General features: G+C 40.2%; 1 protein-coding gene across 1 annotated transcript in view; it reads right to left on the bottom strand.

Moving 5' to 3' along the window:
* Nucleotides 1-6,705, bottom strand: part of LOC307149801 (interferon-induced protein 44-like) — a 33,308-nt gene extending 26,603 nt beyond the window's left edge. The window contains exons 1-3 of the mRNA XM_079856368.1: nt 6,622-6,705; nt 6,420-6,476; nt 6,209-6,242 (exon numbers count right to left, since the gene is read on the bottom strand). Of these exons, the coding sequence (XP_079712494.1) occupies nt 6,209-6,242; nt 6,420-6,476; nt 6,622-6,631 (101 nt within the window). The 5' untranslated portion in view covers nt 6,632-6,705. The remainder of the gene's footprint in view (nt 1-6,208; nt 6,243-6,419; nt 6,477-6,621) is intronic.
* Between the last annotated feature and the right edge of the window lie 8,130 nt (nt 6,706-14,835).

The raw sequence follows: 14,835 nt of genomic DNA, 5'->3' as shown, positions 1-14,835 counted from the left end.
CGATGGAAAAAAACAAAGAAAGCGCAGTCGGAAGAGTGTAGGAAAAGGAAAAGAGAATCTGACCGCGTGAGGAACCGGACAAGAGTCCCATAGTCCCAATCGGTCAGGCTTTCAGTCGTTGGTACGAGCTAAAAAGCAGCACTGGATGTAACAGCGATGCTGACCTGGCGATCTTGTTGATGGACTAGTAAGTAAATCTCTTATTTGTAAACGTTGTTGACGTTGATTCCTGCGATTATCATGAGAACAGTTGTCAATATCTCACACAATTATCAGGACATAAATAAGCCTTGAGGTTGTAAATAGTGTAAACGAGCACAATTTACTAACTATTACAAACAGGACAAGCGGTCAGTTAGTGGACGCGGCGAGAGTGCGCAAGTGGTTTTCCTAAATACACCAGTTATGCTGTTATTCAGTGTTCTATTTGACTCAAGGTAAGCCTATCTTCGATTCTCTGCTTATTTTTCATTTTTACCTTCTCACAAATCTGTATTTTATCTAGACACGTTATAACTTTAAATAACAGCCGCGAGTGAAAATTATTATTGCAGTTTAATTTACATTTACATTTATTCATTTAGCAGATGCTTTTATCCAAAGCGACTTACAAATGAGAACAATAGAAGCAGTTAAACTAACAGTAGGATAACAAAATGGAATTTTTTTTTTTATAGTTATAGAACAGAACAGAATAGAATAGAGTAGTAGAGAAAGTGTTAGTATTACTGGATCAAGTGCTGTCGAAAAAGAAGCGTCTTCAGCCGTTTCTTAAAAGTGGCTATGGACTCAGCCGCTCTGGTTGAGTTAGCCAGATCATTCCACCAGCAGGGAACAGTCATGGTAAAGGTCCGAGAAAGAGATTTTGTGCCTCTTTGAGATGGCACCACAAGACGCCGTTAACGTTAACGTCACACAGAGAAGTGACAATGAGGATGGAGAAACACACCCAAATTAGCTTAGGTTAAACAGGCATATAATAATTTGGGTAAATGTGTAAGCTAGATTTATGCCTATTTTTCTATCTTCATGGACACCACAATGATTTCCCTCAAGTGGAATATTTTTCCTTGTAATTATGTATGGTTTGCAAAAATGGCAACTGGTGCGTCTGTGTAGATGAGAGAACCAAAGTGTATGAGCGTTGTGCACACGCTATATTATGGCCAAGCATGCACCCTTAAAATAGCATCTGAACGTGCCACTGACTTTAGACTAGGTTTCTCCTGGTCTGTGGCGGAATTGTTTTCTGAAACTGCAAAATAGCACCAGGGAACGTTTGCGCTGGAACACGCCTCCTCTTTTCACTGAACCGCCCCCGGGAGCGCAAGTTCATTCCCTAATTTACCGACGTGCGTCTGCGTCTTCATAATTTATTTTAAAAGTGAACCTATGATGTAAAGGGGTTTGTTAGCTAATACAAAACTATTTTGTTAAAACAACTGTTTGCATTCTGCCTTTATTTTTAACTTTACAATGAACAGAATTCTACTATGATCCCAGACTAAGGTTACAATTTAACATTCGGGATTGTTTTGAAATAAAGTTTTGAAAGAGTAATATAGAGTGATGTGTTTATTTTAAATTGAAGTTATTCTTTTCAGATTCAATTATTAGTCAGTTTATTTTACAGTTCTTTAAAGTAGGTAATGCAGAACCCTAATAAGAAAAACTGGCAGCTCCTTTAGTGTTGTTTTTATTTTTAAAAAGGTGTTCAACACCAGGATGTTGTAATATTTGACTCCTATAAGGTTGAGAAGATTGTGATTTCTATTTTCTTTTTAAGTGTATAATTTTAACTGCACCCAGCTCTGTAACAGTGTGAAATCAGAGAAATCAGTGCGATTTGTTTCATGAAGCGCATGCTTGCGACATGTTGTGTTAACAATTTCAGCGTCTCAGAGCGGCACGGTTCATTAAGCGGTTCTGTGCGCATTATTAACAAGAAGAAACTTGTTTACTCCAATCACTGCTCTGCATTCTGCATGAGATCGCATTACACCGGATAATTCAAATGTCACGAAAGGCTGATTCAGGTCTCCGCTGCGTTTCCTAAAAGCATCGGGAGCTAAGCTGATCGTAGGATCACTGGACAAAAACTACTTAATTTGAGCTTGATTTTGGTAGTGTTAATAATATAATGGCACATGCAAGTATATCATCACAAAGCCACAATATCAAATTTAACATCACAGTGTTTAATTATTATTTTTATTTTAAAGTTGTTGTTGTTTTCCCTTTAAAAGTAGCGATTGTCGTGGGAGAGGGGCCCAAAACGTCTCGGTTACTAACGTAACCTCAGTTCCCTGAGATGAGGGAACGAGTATTGCGTAAGTAGTTTACGCTATTGGGAAAACTCCTTTTCTCGAGAATATTGAAGCCATTTTTTAAAAAACGCAGTGTAGCTGCACAGCACACACAGATGAGCGGCGAGCACGGTCATTGGCTGTGCTGTGGCAACTGCACGAACCTATGACGGGGCGGCTCAGATGCGTAGTCCAATCAGGGCAACTCACGCCCTGACACGTCAGAGCCCGCCAAGATGGCCGTGGCCAGAGGCCATAAATTGAGCCCATCGTACGTCAAGTTTCTTTAGGTTAAATCGACTGAAGCGATCCTTGACCAAAGCACAAGCACGGCAAGTTACGCAATACTCGTTCCCTCATCTCAGGGAACCGAGGTTACGTTAGTAACTGAGACGTTCCCTTTCGAGAGGTCTCTCCTATTGCGTACGTAGCTTACGCTATGGGAACCCCATTCAAAACACTGTGTGTGCTTAACTTCGCTCTAATAAAAGCCTGAGTCAAGATACCTGAAGCTTAAGAGTAAAGTATGAACCCAATAAGCCGGTCAGTGACGGGCTCTATAAGGGAAAAATGAGGAGTGGGCCTAATGAGGGCCAAACCTTAATAATGATATGTAATGCATATATGTAAATATATATGAATATATATGAACTATGGTTAGTGTAAAACAGCCACCTCGCCCCCTTGAGGAAGCGGACAAAAAGGTTGTTCCTTCCTAATGATTGTCCGGCCACAGGCGCGTGTGATGCTGTTATGACCGCTACATATACTTTGAGCATGGAGGGGGTGTGACCAGCATCCAAAAGCTCTTGTAAAAAGGCAAGTACACTCAGTATCTCGCAAGAGCAGGGGTTCAGGCTCTTAGTGGCACACCAGCCAGAGAACACCCTCCACTTCTGAGCGGGGGGGGTGGGTACAAATATACAAAATGATACAAATAGAGAGTCTGTAGGCCTACTATGCTGTTGTAGACATTAAATAAGCGCATTTAGTTTCATATTCGTTAAAATATTATAATGTTATTTTTTTCCATTTATGTTGATTTATGAAAAGTGAACAGCACAAGTAAGATAGGATGCACAATATGAGACATGGAGTGGGTCAGACATGATTTTGAAGGTAGCAACCGCCCATAATACCCTAGCAACCACCTAGCAACACCATAGCAACCACCAAGAATACCCTAGCAACCACCTAGCAACCACCCAAAACACCCTAGCAACCACCCAGAAATCCGTTACAACCATCCAAAATACCATGGCAACCGCCTAGCAACACCATAGCAACCACCCAGAATACCCAAGCAACCGCCTAGCAACCACCCAAAACACCCTAGCAACCACCTAGAACACCCTAGCAACCAACCAGAATACCCTAGCAACCACCTAGCAACAGCATAGCAACCACCTAGCAACAGCATAGCAACCATCCAGAACACCCTAGCAACCACCCAGAATACCCTAGCAACCACCTAGCAACACCATAGCAACCACCTAGAAGACCCTAGCAACTGCCTAGCAACCACCCAAAACACCCTAGCAACCGACCAGAATACCCTAGCAACCACCTAGCAACAGCATAGCAACCACCCAAAACACCCTAGCAACTGCCTAGCAACCACCCAGAACACCCTAGCAACCGCCTAGCAACCACCTAGCAACACCCTAGCAACACCCTAGCAACCATCCAGAACACCCTAGCAACCGCCTAGCAACCACCCAAAATACCTTAGCAACCGCCTAGCAACACCATAGCAATTACCCAGAACACCCTAGCAACCGCCTAGCAAAAAACGTTCTGGTCCAAACTTTCTCAAGCCAACTTAAAGTTTGTCTCTCGACAAACTTTCGCATCAAGTTTCAGATATGTTATGCACAAGATCGGGGGGGGTACAAATATACAAAATGATACAAATAGAGAGTCTGTAGGCCTACTATGCTGTTGTAGACATTAAATAAGCGCATTTAGTTTCATATTCGTTAAAATATTATAATGTTATTTTTTTCCATTTATGTTGATTTATGAAAAGTGAACAGCACAAGTAAGATAGGATGCACAATATGAGACATGGAGTGGGTCAGACATGATTTTGAAGGTAGCAACCGCCCATAATACCCTAGCAACCACCTAGCAACACCATAGCAACCACCAAGAATACCCTAGCAACCACCCAAAACACCCTAGCAACCACCCAGAAATCTGTTACAACCATCCAAAATACCCAAGCAACCGCCTAGCAACCACCCAAAACACCCTAGCAACCACCTAGAACACCCTAGCAACCAACCAGAATACCCTAGCAACCACCTAGCAACAGCATAGCAACCACCTAGCAACAGCATAGCAACCACCCAGAACACCCTAGCAACCAACCAGAATACCCTAGCAACACCATAGCAACCACCCAGAACACCCTAGCAACCGCCTAGCAACCGCCTAGCAACACCCTAGCAACACCCTAGCAACCACCCAGAACACCCTAGCAACTAGGGCTGGGCGATTTAAATCGTGAGATTGTTATGCGCATCTCGTCAGTAAAGCCGGTTCCTTGATTAGTAGTAAATCGCCATCACCTGCTTTCAGATGGAGCGGCATTTACTACAAAGAAACGTAGTTAACTGACAAGCTGAGCCATATCGCATTAATTATCGCTGGCGATAAGTCCGCGATTTTAATGCGATATGGCTCAACTTGTCAGTTAACTACGGCTCTTTGTAGTAAATGCCGCTCAATCTGAAAGCAGGTGATGGCGATTTACTACCAATTAAGGAACCGGCTTTACTGACGAGATGCGCATAACAATATCACGATTTAAATCGCCCAGCCCTACTAGCAACCGCCTAGCAACCACCCAAAATACCTTAGCAACCACCTAGCAACACCATAGCAATTACCCAGAACACCCTAACAACCGCCTAGCAAAAAACGTTCTGGTCCAAACTTTCTCAAGCCAACTTAAAGTTTGTCTCGACAAACTTTCGCATCTAGTTTCAGATATGTTATGCACAAGATTGTGTTCCTTCTTAAAGGAGAACTCCGGTCAATTTTAACATTGAGCTCATTTTTTTGTACATTTGGAGTGCTGTCAATACAGAGAACAACGACAAAAATCGGTGTTGCCTACACCGAGTTATTCTATTTTTAAAATTTGCACCCTGTTGACTTCAATGGGGCAAGTACTAAACCTGCTTTTAGCCTCTTAACATCCTTGATGTGTCATTACAAGTGCACAGAAAATGTGAGTGATTCCTTCAGAGTGAACATGAGTGAATCTGACTGCAGTAGATGTGAAAGAAATGTATAAAAATGATGTTATTTAAGCCAGCGCAAATACCTGTGTTTACATCCTGTTTTCGGGTGAAGTCCAAAGTAGTCGATTGCCGAGTTCACGCGCGTGATCATAGGTACTAAACCAATGCGCGTGAACTCGGCAATCGACTACTTTGGACTTCACCCGAAAACAGGATGTAAACACAGGTATTTGCGCTGGCTTAAATAACATCATTTTTATACATTTCTTTCACATCTACTGCAGTCAGATTCACTCATGTTCACTCTGAAGGAATCACTCACATTTTGAGTGATGCCTCACGGTGTAGGCAACACCGATTTTTGTCGTTGTTCTCTGTACTGACAGCACTCCAAATGTACAAAAAAATGAGCTCAATGTTAAAATTGACCGGAGTTCTCCTTTAAGACAACACATAATTCTAGTTGGTAAAATGTTTGGGTAGAGATACCAATAATATTTTACAGGTAAATAAATTCTTACCTTACACAGTATTTGCAGTTTTATCTAAACAGATCAGTGTTTTGACTGCTTTGCACAAAGACATAGCCTGCACATAAAAACAAAATAAAGTACTGGTTTACATACAGAATAGCTTACATGAATGGCTTACCCCCAGTTAAATTTCCTCCATGGTGTATCCAGTTCTATGGAAAAACATATAGCAATTAAGTTTAACAATAATTTGGTAGTATCTCTCTGAGAATGATATGGTGTGTGCATATGTGTTCTGTATAGAACACATATGCATATATATATATATATATATATATATATATATATATATATATATATATATATATATATATGAAAGATCCTCTCACCTGGATTTGGTGGTGGTGATTGTGGATTCCGTGGTCCTTGAAACATTTTATCCAGTACTATGGAAAAACATATAGCAATTAAGTTTAACAATAAGTTGGAAGTATCTCTCTGAGAAAGATATGTTGTGTGCATATGTGTTCTGTATAGAACACATATGCGTAATATGTATATTATATATATATGGATGAAAGACCCTCTCACCTGATCCCATTTTGTTTTTTCGTTTTCACCCCCTTCAATATATTTATATTAGCTCTCTCCTGGAGTAGCCTACATTTGACTTGTATTAAGCAAGTGAAACCAGAACAGTTATATACTGTATATTCTAATTTCACTTTCATTTTTGCAAGCTTGCATGCATAATAAAAAATGCCCACACCCATTTTGTTTTTGTCTATGCTGTTGACCACATATTGACATGCATATTATTTCAAACATTAGAGACCACACATCTCAGGGAAATTAGTAATTAATCTTAGGGTAATTAGCTCCTAAGCAATGCAAAGCTGCTGATAATACTGAATGCACCTTGGATGCTGTGATAGGCATCGTATTCCTATTCACCTTATTCCGCCCCGCCCACTTTTAATACTTCGCGCTTCCGCATTTTGTCATCCGACTTCCGCTAAACTGACACGGCACATCCAGTAGCTATTTCAGTAGTTAGAAGATTGTTTATAGTTAGCCAAAACTTTATCAAAATGACAAATAACGTTAATACCGTAAATGTTTTAATTTGGGAGCACGGAGAAAACTTCGTACGACGATCAGTTGGTCTCACATTAGGTGTGTTCGACATCGGCTGCGGCTGGATGCACCCGATCGGCGAGAGTAGCCGCGTGCAGGCGGGGAGGAGCTGCAAACGGAGACGTGAAGTCGGACACTTTCTGGTTCCCGTAGTGACCGCTCACGTGATGTTTGCATACTTTACCACAGCTGAAGTGAAATAAATGCAATATATGCCTAAGAATGCACAGATGTTTCAGAGACATTTTCATTCAATACTTTATGTATACAGCGTCTGTTTGAACAAGAATAAAGTTCAACAAGCTACTATCAATGAAGTGGAGTCCACGTTTTTTAATCAGTTTTAATTTGATAAACATGACACAATATAACATCGCAACGACATGAAAAGAGTGTTTAATTTTATAAAAAACTGATTTGAGAGCTTTAGAGGAACTAAAGGTGTTCGAATAAACACAAAACACACGTGATCGTTGTCATGCGGTGAATCCGGCCAGTTGTAGTAGAACAGCTGTGTCGTCATCAGCCCTGGTGTAGCCGCTCTTGAGAAGCTGCGCTGGCTGAGTTCTCCGGCTACTCTCAAATCGCTCTCGCGGTACTTTGATGGCACACGTCACAGTCACGTGGCGTCGGCGCTGCATCAAGTCGGACAAAATTTCTAACCGGCATGCACTGCTTCAAGTCAGCCACCGATCGGTCTGCGCAGAGCTGCATGAAGTCGAACAAGCCTATTGTCTCATCCATCGTCATTGTTAACGTGGCCAGAGGTAACGTTAACCTATGGGGATATTTAAAGGAGAACTCGGCAACTCTAGCGAACTCTAGTCACTTCTTCGCTGATTTTTCCTTTTGTTGTCGCATGTTTTCCCCACGAGCTCCCCCTACAGCTGTGGGGGGGCGTATATTTCACAACACGGTCGTAAAATACTCACTTGCGGCGGCCTCCTCCCCCTCTCTACCGCTGCTCATGTGCGCTTGTTATGATCGGAGCAAGCCAACTGTATCGTGTGGAGCTATGTCTACCGAGGCGGGTATCTGGTAATACATCATAAATGCGTGTGTGTTTATGTCGAATTGCCGTAAAGCAATTCGTGTTTCGCGCTCGTTCTCGTTCTCGTTCTCGCTTGTCACGAGACTTCCCATTTCTATCTTGCCGGGACGGTAGTCCCCAAGTTGCAAGGTTGGTTTTCCGCCTGGGAACGCTGGGGGGAGCGGGGAAAGTCTCCAATATCACCAGAACAGGTTGTTTAACCATCCAAATGAATTCTAGACAGTTTTATTAAGTTAAAAAAGTTACCAAGTTCTCCTTTAACTACGTCCTGTCAGAAAGAGTTGATGGATCAGCAATGAAAAATGATTTGTAAATAAGAAGGAATGAGAATATTTAGGGTTAAGGATAGGAGATTAGGTAATTGGTTAAATATAATAATTAAATAAGTTGTATACAATCAGTTGTAAGAAGTGTTTGATGTTTTCAGGAAGCTAGAGACACCTTCTACTGACCTCCGTGTAAATACATTTCACCATTTAAATTTCATAAGTAATAAACCAAGATGGTATTCATTTGCAAACTTGACGTGACTTATTCCTTCTAACTAGAAGACTTCATTCCTTTAAGTTTTAAGGGGAATCTAAAGAGCTCACATTATATTGTTTTATAATAAATGACTGACAGGTAACATCTGGTCACATTGTAAAGGTTTATAAAAATAACTATTCACAACAGGTTAAATCTGTTTTACAAGATTCACAAGAAGGACAAGTTTCACCTTCCTTTCATAGAGGAGATCGGTAATGTCGAAGCCTCTGTCTGCCATTACTTCATTGCCTAGACGAAGTTATTAAGTGCACGATATTGAAGAAAAATGTGATATGCGATAACTCATTAAAGGGATAGTTCACCCAAAAAAGATATTTTGAAAAATGTCAGTAACCAAACAGTTGATGGACCCCATTGACTTCCGTAGTATTTTTTTTTTTCCTACTGTGGAAGTAAATGGGGTCCATCAACTGTTTGGTTACAGACATTTTTCAAAATATCTTCTTTTGTGTTCAGCAGAAAAAAGAAATTCTTACAGGTTTGAAACAACCTGAGGGTGAGTAAATGACAGAATTTTCATTTTTGGGTGAACTATCCCTTACAATGCGATATTCGATATGCTATACGATAATTTCATTTCATTCATTTCATTTTCATTTTATTGTCCACAATGTGGAAATTTGCCTTCGGTCTCATAAAATGCTTAAAGTATATAAAATTAACTTAAATTAGATTTAAAATTATATAACCTACATATGTGTTTCACATTATTTTTGTAACAAGAAAACATCCCTTAAACTTGTGAAAGTGAACATCAGTGTTTTATATAAGAACTGTTATTTTAACATCAGTTTAAACCACGGGGTTCAGGTTATCCTACATTAGGGTTATTAAACAACAGAAACTGAATAATCAAATGTAAAAGTAAAACACTGCTTAGTTTTTCACTGTATGAATTATATATACTGATTAAAGCTTATTAAAGCTAAAAAAAAATGCATATTGCGATATATACATTTGCGATACTTTGATATATTGTGCTCTACATGTTGTGTTTGGAAACTGCTCTCTGAAACACTTCTCCTTCATGATGTCAAGCCAACGTGAAATCACCTTGCTTACAATGGACTGAGAAACACCACCTTATAAATGAGCGTAATGGCGTCAGCCCTTGTTGTCGTGGAAAATAAGGTGAATAGATAGACATGGATCAGCTGAGATTCAGCTAATGTGAGCATGATTGGCATGACTGTATACTTATTTTAAATAATTTTTGAGGACTTTTTACTTTTGATAGCATGTATTCTGCTGTGGAATTAAAATTGGAATCAAGAACTGAAATTTTCTTGGATATTCCCACCTATCTAAATGTAGGAAAGACGATGAATAAAACCTATGTGCTCCTTTAACAAATCACAGATTGTTGCAAAATGTCCCAACTTTTCTGGAAATTGAGTTGTAGATAAGATCAGGCTGCATTATTTAAGAAACAGAAACAGAAACTGTTCATAACAAACTTACAGGATCAGGCAGCATTTCCCGTAAATAGAAACTGGAAGTGATTTGGAAGTAAATCCTAAATCGGACATGGCATTACAACTTCCTGCAGTTCATAAAATGTAGATGTGCTCACAAAAATACAAAATAACAGATAAAGTGTGTTATAGCAAATGATTATTCAATATGATGAATACATATGTTTTATTGGTTTTGTGGGATGGATGGGAGGGAGAAAGAGAGCAAGAGAAAGTTGCATTAATAAATATTCATAGTATTCATAATAAAGTGTTACTTGGTTAAATAAGTTCACATACTGAGATCTGTTTTTTTCCAGCTGTTTGATCTCCAATTTATTTATTTTTAATTTGGAGCCTTCTCAGGTCACAAGCCAGCTCCTTTAGTGTGCAGTTCTAGGCTCCTTTTGGCCCTGACTGAGTCTGTTTCCACCTGAAACATAATTCCACCACAAGCATGATCATTACAAGTTTTCTGGAGGCTAATCAAATTACAAAACGTTCCTTGACTTCCTACAAACACAGGACTGACTGGAATTTATGTAAAGGGTTTTAAATCTTTACCTTGTTCACATTTCTTATGAAGCCCATTGAGGAAGAGCCCTCAGTTTCTGGGGCAGGTTGTGAAAAATCCTACAATAAAAGAGATGTGTAAGGGCCAGTCACTTTTTTATGCCACACATTCAAATGTGTGCCCTAATAAAAAAGCCCAGTGCATTCACCTCAGCAACTGTCTCAGAACACACAGACAGAGTGTCTTCATCATTTGCTTCACCCTAATAAATAAAAGTAGGCCAAAATAAAGCATAAATGCTGTAAAGCAGGTTATGTTTATGGTGTTCTGTCTTCTGCATACTGACCTCTGTGTGGGAGACTGTGTGCATGTGTGCTGGCTTCAACAGGGACACTGTATTTCCCTCTACTACACTGTAAAAAATTTCTAACCCTCCCAAATCAAAAATTTCAAGTGACCGATAACATCTAATTTTTTCACTTGGCCCAAGTGAAATTCTGTAAATTATCAAATTAAATTCACAGATTTTCACTTGGGCCAATTGAAAAATTTAGATGTTATCGGTCACTTGAAATTTTTGATTTGGGAGGGTTAGAAATTTTTTACAGTGTACAGAACATACAGTCAGCCATATTTAAACCTTAAAAAAGTAGTAATGTATTGCACACGTACCCAGTGTTACTTGCTTAGAGGAGCCAGCACCAGGGTCAGATTGTACAGCACCTGTAATCCATAATCGGCTGTCACTTATTGCTACTCAGAGCCAACTCCTCCGCCACAGTGTATTATGGCGGAAGTGGCCCTCCACCAGTTTTCCGAATTTCACACTTTATTCTGTTTGCTGAAAACAAGAGTTTGTGATAAAATGTTCACAAAAATAATAAAAGGTTGTGTTAAATACTCACCATTTTGAATTATATTTTTAGATTTGTCTATATCTGCTGCCAAGAATGTTTGGAGTTGGGGTTGCATCTAAAAATCAATGGATATTAATCTTTCTTAGGATGTAATATACATTAAAAAAAATTATATACTATAAAAATATATTTTATAAATATATATTATATCACACACACACATATATATATATACACATACATTTATACATAATTTTTCATTAACATAGAACATATTTGTTTAACTTGCGCATTAACACAATCAGCAATCTTTCTCCAACAGTGTTCTCTTGCTTTGGCAGCAGAGACAGTATTACTTCGAGCTTGAAATACATGTTTAAATTCATCGTACTTCTGAATGATTATCTCTTGCTCCTCTGCAGAGAATATATATAGCTCACGCTCTATCTATACTCTCAGAAAAAAAAAAAAGGTAAAAATGCTCTCACTGGGAAGGTACCCTTTAAGTGAGAAATGTATTCATGCAATTTGGAAGAGTCATGAATTTGTGCCAAAGCAATGATAAATTATCCACAGTCTAGGCCAGATAGACTGTTGTCATGATCATTGTGTGAAGAGTTTTGAAAATGTGATAAGTATTGAGCAATGTTTCCTATGTGTAGTTACTCTCTGTGTTCATTAAAGTCTATGTATTCCTGGTTTGTTCTGCTTCACGAATCGTCTTTTGGATCAAAACTACACTGCCCCGGGACACAGTCATGCACTGAATATCCCGAACACACTGATGCGACGGGTTAATATTCACTAGGATAGTGGTGAGGGATTTCATGTTTCAGAAATGACCCTGTGGGCTATACTGAATAAGTTGGCGGACCGGTTTTGGCCTACGGGCCTTGCGCTTGACACATGTGGTTTAAAGCATATATTCTGTTCTGTTGAATCAGTAATTTGAATATACTAAGTGATTTATGGTTGATTGTGCTACAAATTTATTGGGAAAACAGGGTTTTTATAGAGCCGGTGTGTTCCTGTAATGATTTGGTTGTGGTGGCAAGACAGCATTCAGCAGAGAGTGAGATTCCAAACGCAGTTTAGGTCATAGTCCATACCAGGCAGAGGGTCAAGCACATGTAATCAGCCCGAGCACAAGTCTAATCTACTGTCTTGTACTTTGAGAGACTCTCTCCGCACTGCTCTCCAAACTAAGAAATTATGGATTTGATCAACTGGTCTCTCAATGCAATTGACACCATCTTCTCGACGAGAAGCTTGGGTTCGGGGGAACCTGACTGCCCTGCCGGAACGTTCGCAGCTGGCTACACGATGGACGCGTGTGAGAGGTGGCGGGTCGTGTGTCTGGCGGCTCTTTCCGTACATTTTAGATATCTACCTATTCGGAACCATGATAACAGGTTTTCTGCTGTTTGGATTAGGCATTGCCCTGGTTTATCGAGGAATTAAGAAGACGGTGACAGCTGTCCAAAACCCCACAAGGCTGCCCGTTATGATTGAAGCAGTGGGCAGAGCTGTCAGCACTCAGACTGTGTCTATGAACCACAATATGGATAACATCATGGAGAAGCTCACAGCTTTGCAAAGGCAAATGGATCGTTTCGGAGACCCAAATGGACCAGGAGCTGTATAAATTGGAATGCGGCTACTCGTCCCAAGACCAAACAACCCTAATCTTATCTGCTTTCGGCCCCCCTCTACCAGCACTGGCCTTGGCCGAGGCTGCTGCTGCAACAACAACTCCTCCGGATGAGCACTGCAGCGAGACGCTCTTGCGTTCCTTCCCCCACTCCCCACTGACACCTGCTGATTGTTGACTCTGTCTGGGACCTGATCAAGGTTGACTCCATGGCAACTGCTGTGTATCGCTATGACATCCTGCGGACTGAGGCACCTAGATTAGGATGCCAGGCGTAGCGACTCTCCAGGCCTACACATACACAAACTCTTACATATATACAGATATGCAATCACCCACCCCACATCCCACGCCTTCAACGCTTTGTACCACCAGTCTGACAGGCGGGTCTGTGACCAGCGCCGAAAATGGCTGCAGGACCAGATGGCTGCTTGCCTGTGCTTGGTTACCTCCACCCCCCCACTTCAGGAACAAATAAATATCAAAAAAAAAAAACAGGAACTGCTCAAAATGCTGACAGAGAGACTGAACCGACCGAACAAGACTGTAGGTTGAATAATTGTCAGATGAATGAAGGCAAAAGGAATTTAAATAAACAGGGTGATGATCAAATGAAACAAGACACAGCTGAAACAGATAAACTAATAATGAGAGGGTTCTGGGAAATGAAGTCCGGGAATAACAGAGTCTAGAAACAATGAGGGACTAGGCTGCCATCTGTTGGTACATGGCAGCTGACAGATGTAACAGTTCCAGACTGTTCCCCGTTTCCCTTTAGGTTGTGTTTCCACATAGGGAATAAGCTTGTTCAAATCTTCGAAGCTTCGACACCACACAGCTCAACTGCTGTACACTTTTCTATACACTTTTTAATGTAAGCATGTGTGGCCATCTGTAAATTGAATGTGTTTGACTTCTGGTGTGATCCCATTCCGGTAATCCCGATTACAAAGCGATATATGCTTCTTGATATTGCAAATTTCTTACCAAATTATTTTAATGCATTTTAATTCTAAAAACACTGCTTTTGTAGTGCAAATAGTTTTACAGTTTACAGCACTTAGTTGTTCTTCGTATTTGCCTATAGTGACTAATTAATCAGAAGCACATTCACAGAAGATAACTTATTTCCACATTGCAGAATAAGGTGGATAAGAATAGAAAAATGAAATCCTCTGGCTGAGGAAATACGTATGCAACATTTGTGCATAGTCACTGTGACAAAAGCTTTAAAATAGTCTTTCTTTCTTTCTTTCTTTCTTTCTTTGATTCTGATGATTCTGGTGACAAAAGATGAGAGACTAAGCTGCATGTCATGATGCCGAGGAGAAAAAACTGGTGAAATGTTTTTATTTGGAGGAGCTTGTGAGTCAAGATAAGATCCATCCTTTCTGCAGCACTCCATCTAGATATCTTGAACGCAAGAACATGACTTCCTGTGTAAAGGAAGTCCCTGGGAGGAAGTACAGGACTTCCTGTGATTGTTTTAAACAAACCTCTCAGTGAATATTTGTGTAACGTTGTCTGCTTCTGATTGGTTGGATGGCAAAATGATTGCCAGTGATTGGTTGGTTGGTCGAAAGGTTGAAAGT

This window comes from Squalius cephalus (genome assembly GCF_949319135.1).
Source record: "Squalius cephalus genome assembly, chromosome: 2".
In the NCBI taxonomy this organism is placed as follows: domain Eukaryota; kingdom Metazoa; phylum Chordata; class Actinopteri; order Cypriniformes; family Leuciscidae; genus Squalius; species Squalius cephalus.
Note: the sequence above shows the minus strand (reverse complement) of the source record. Positions and strands in the feature narration are given on the sequence as shown.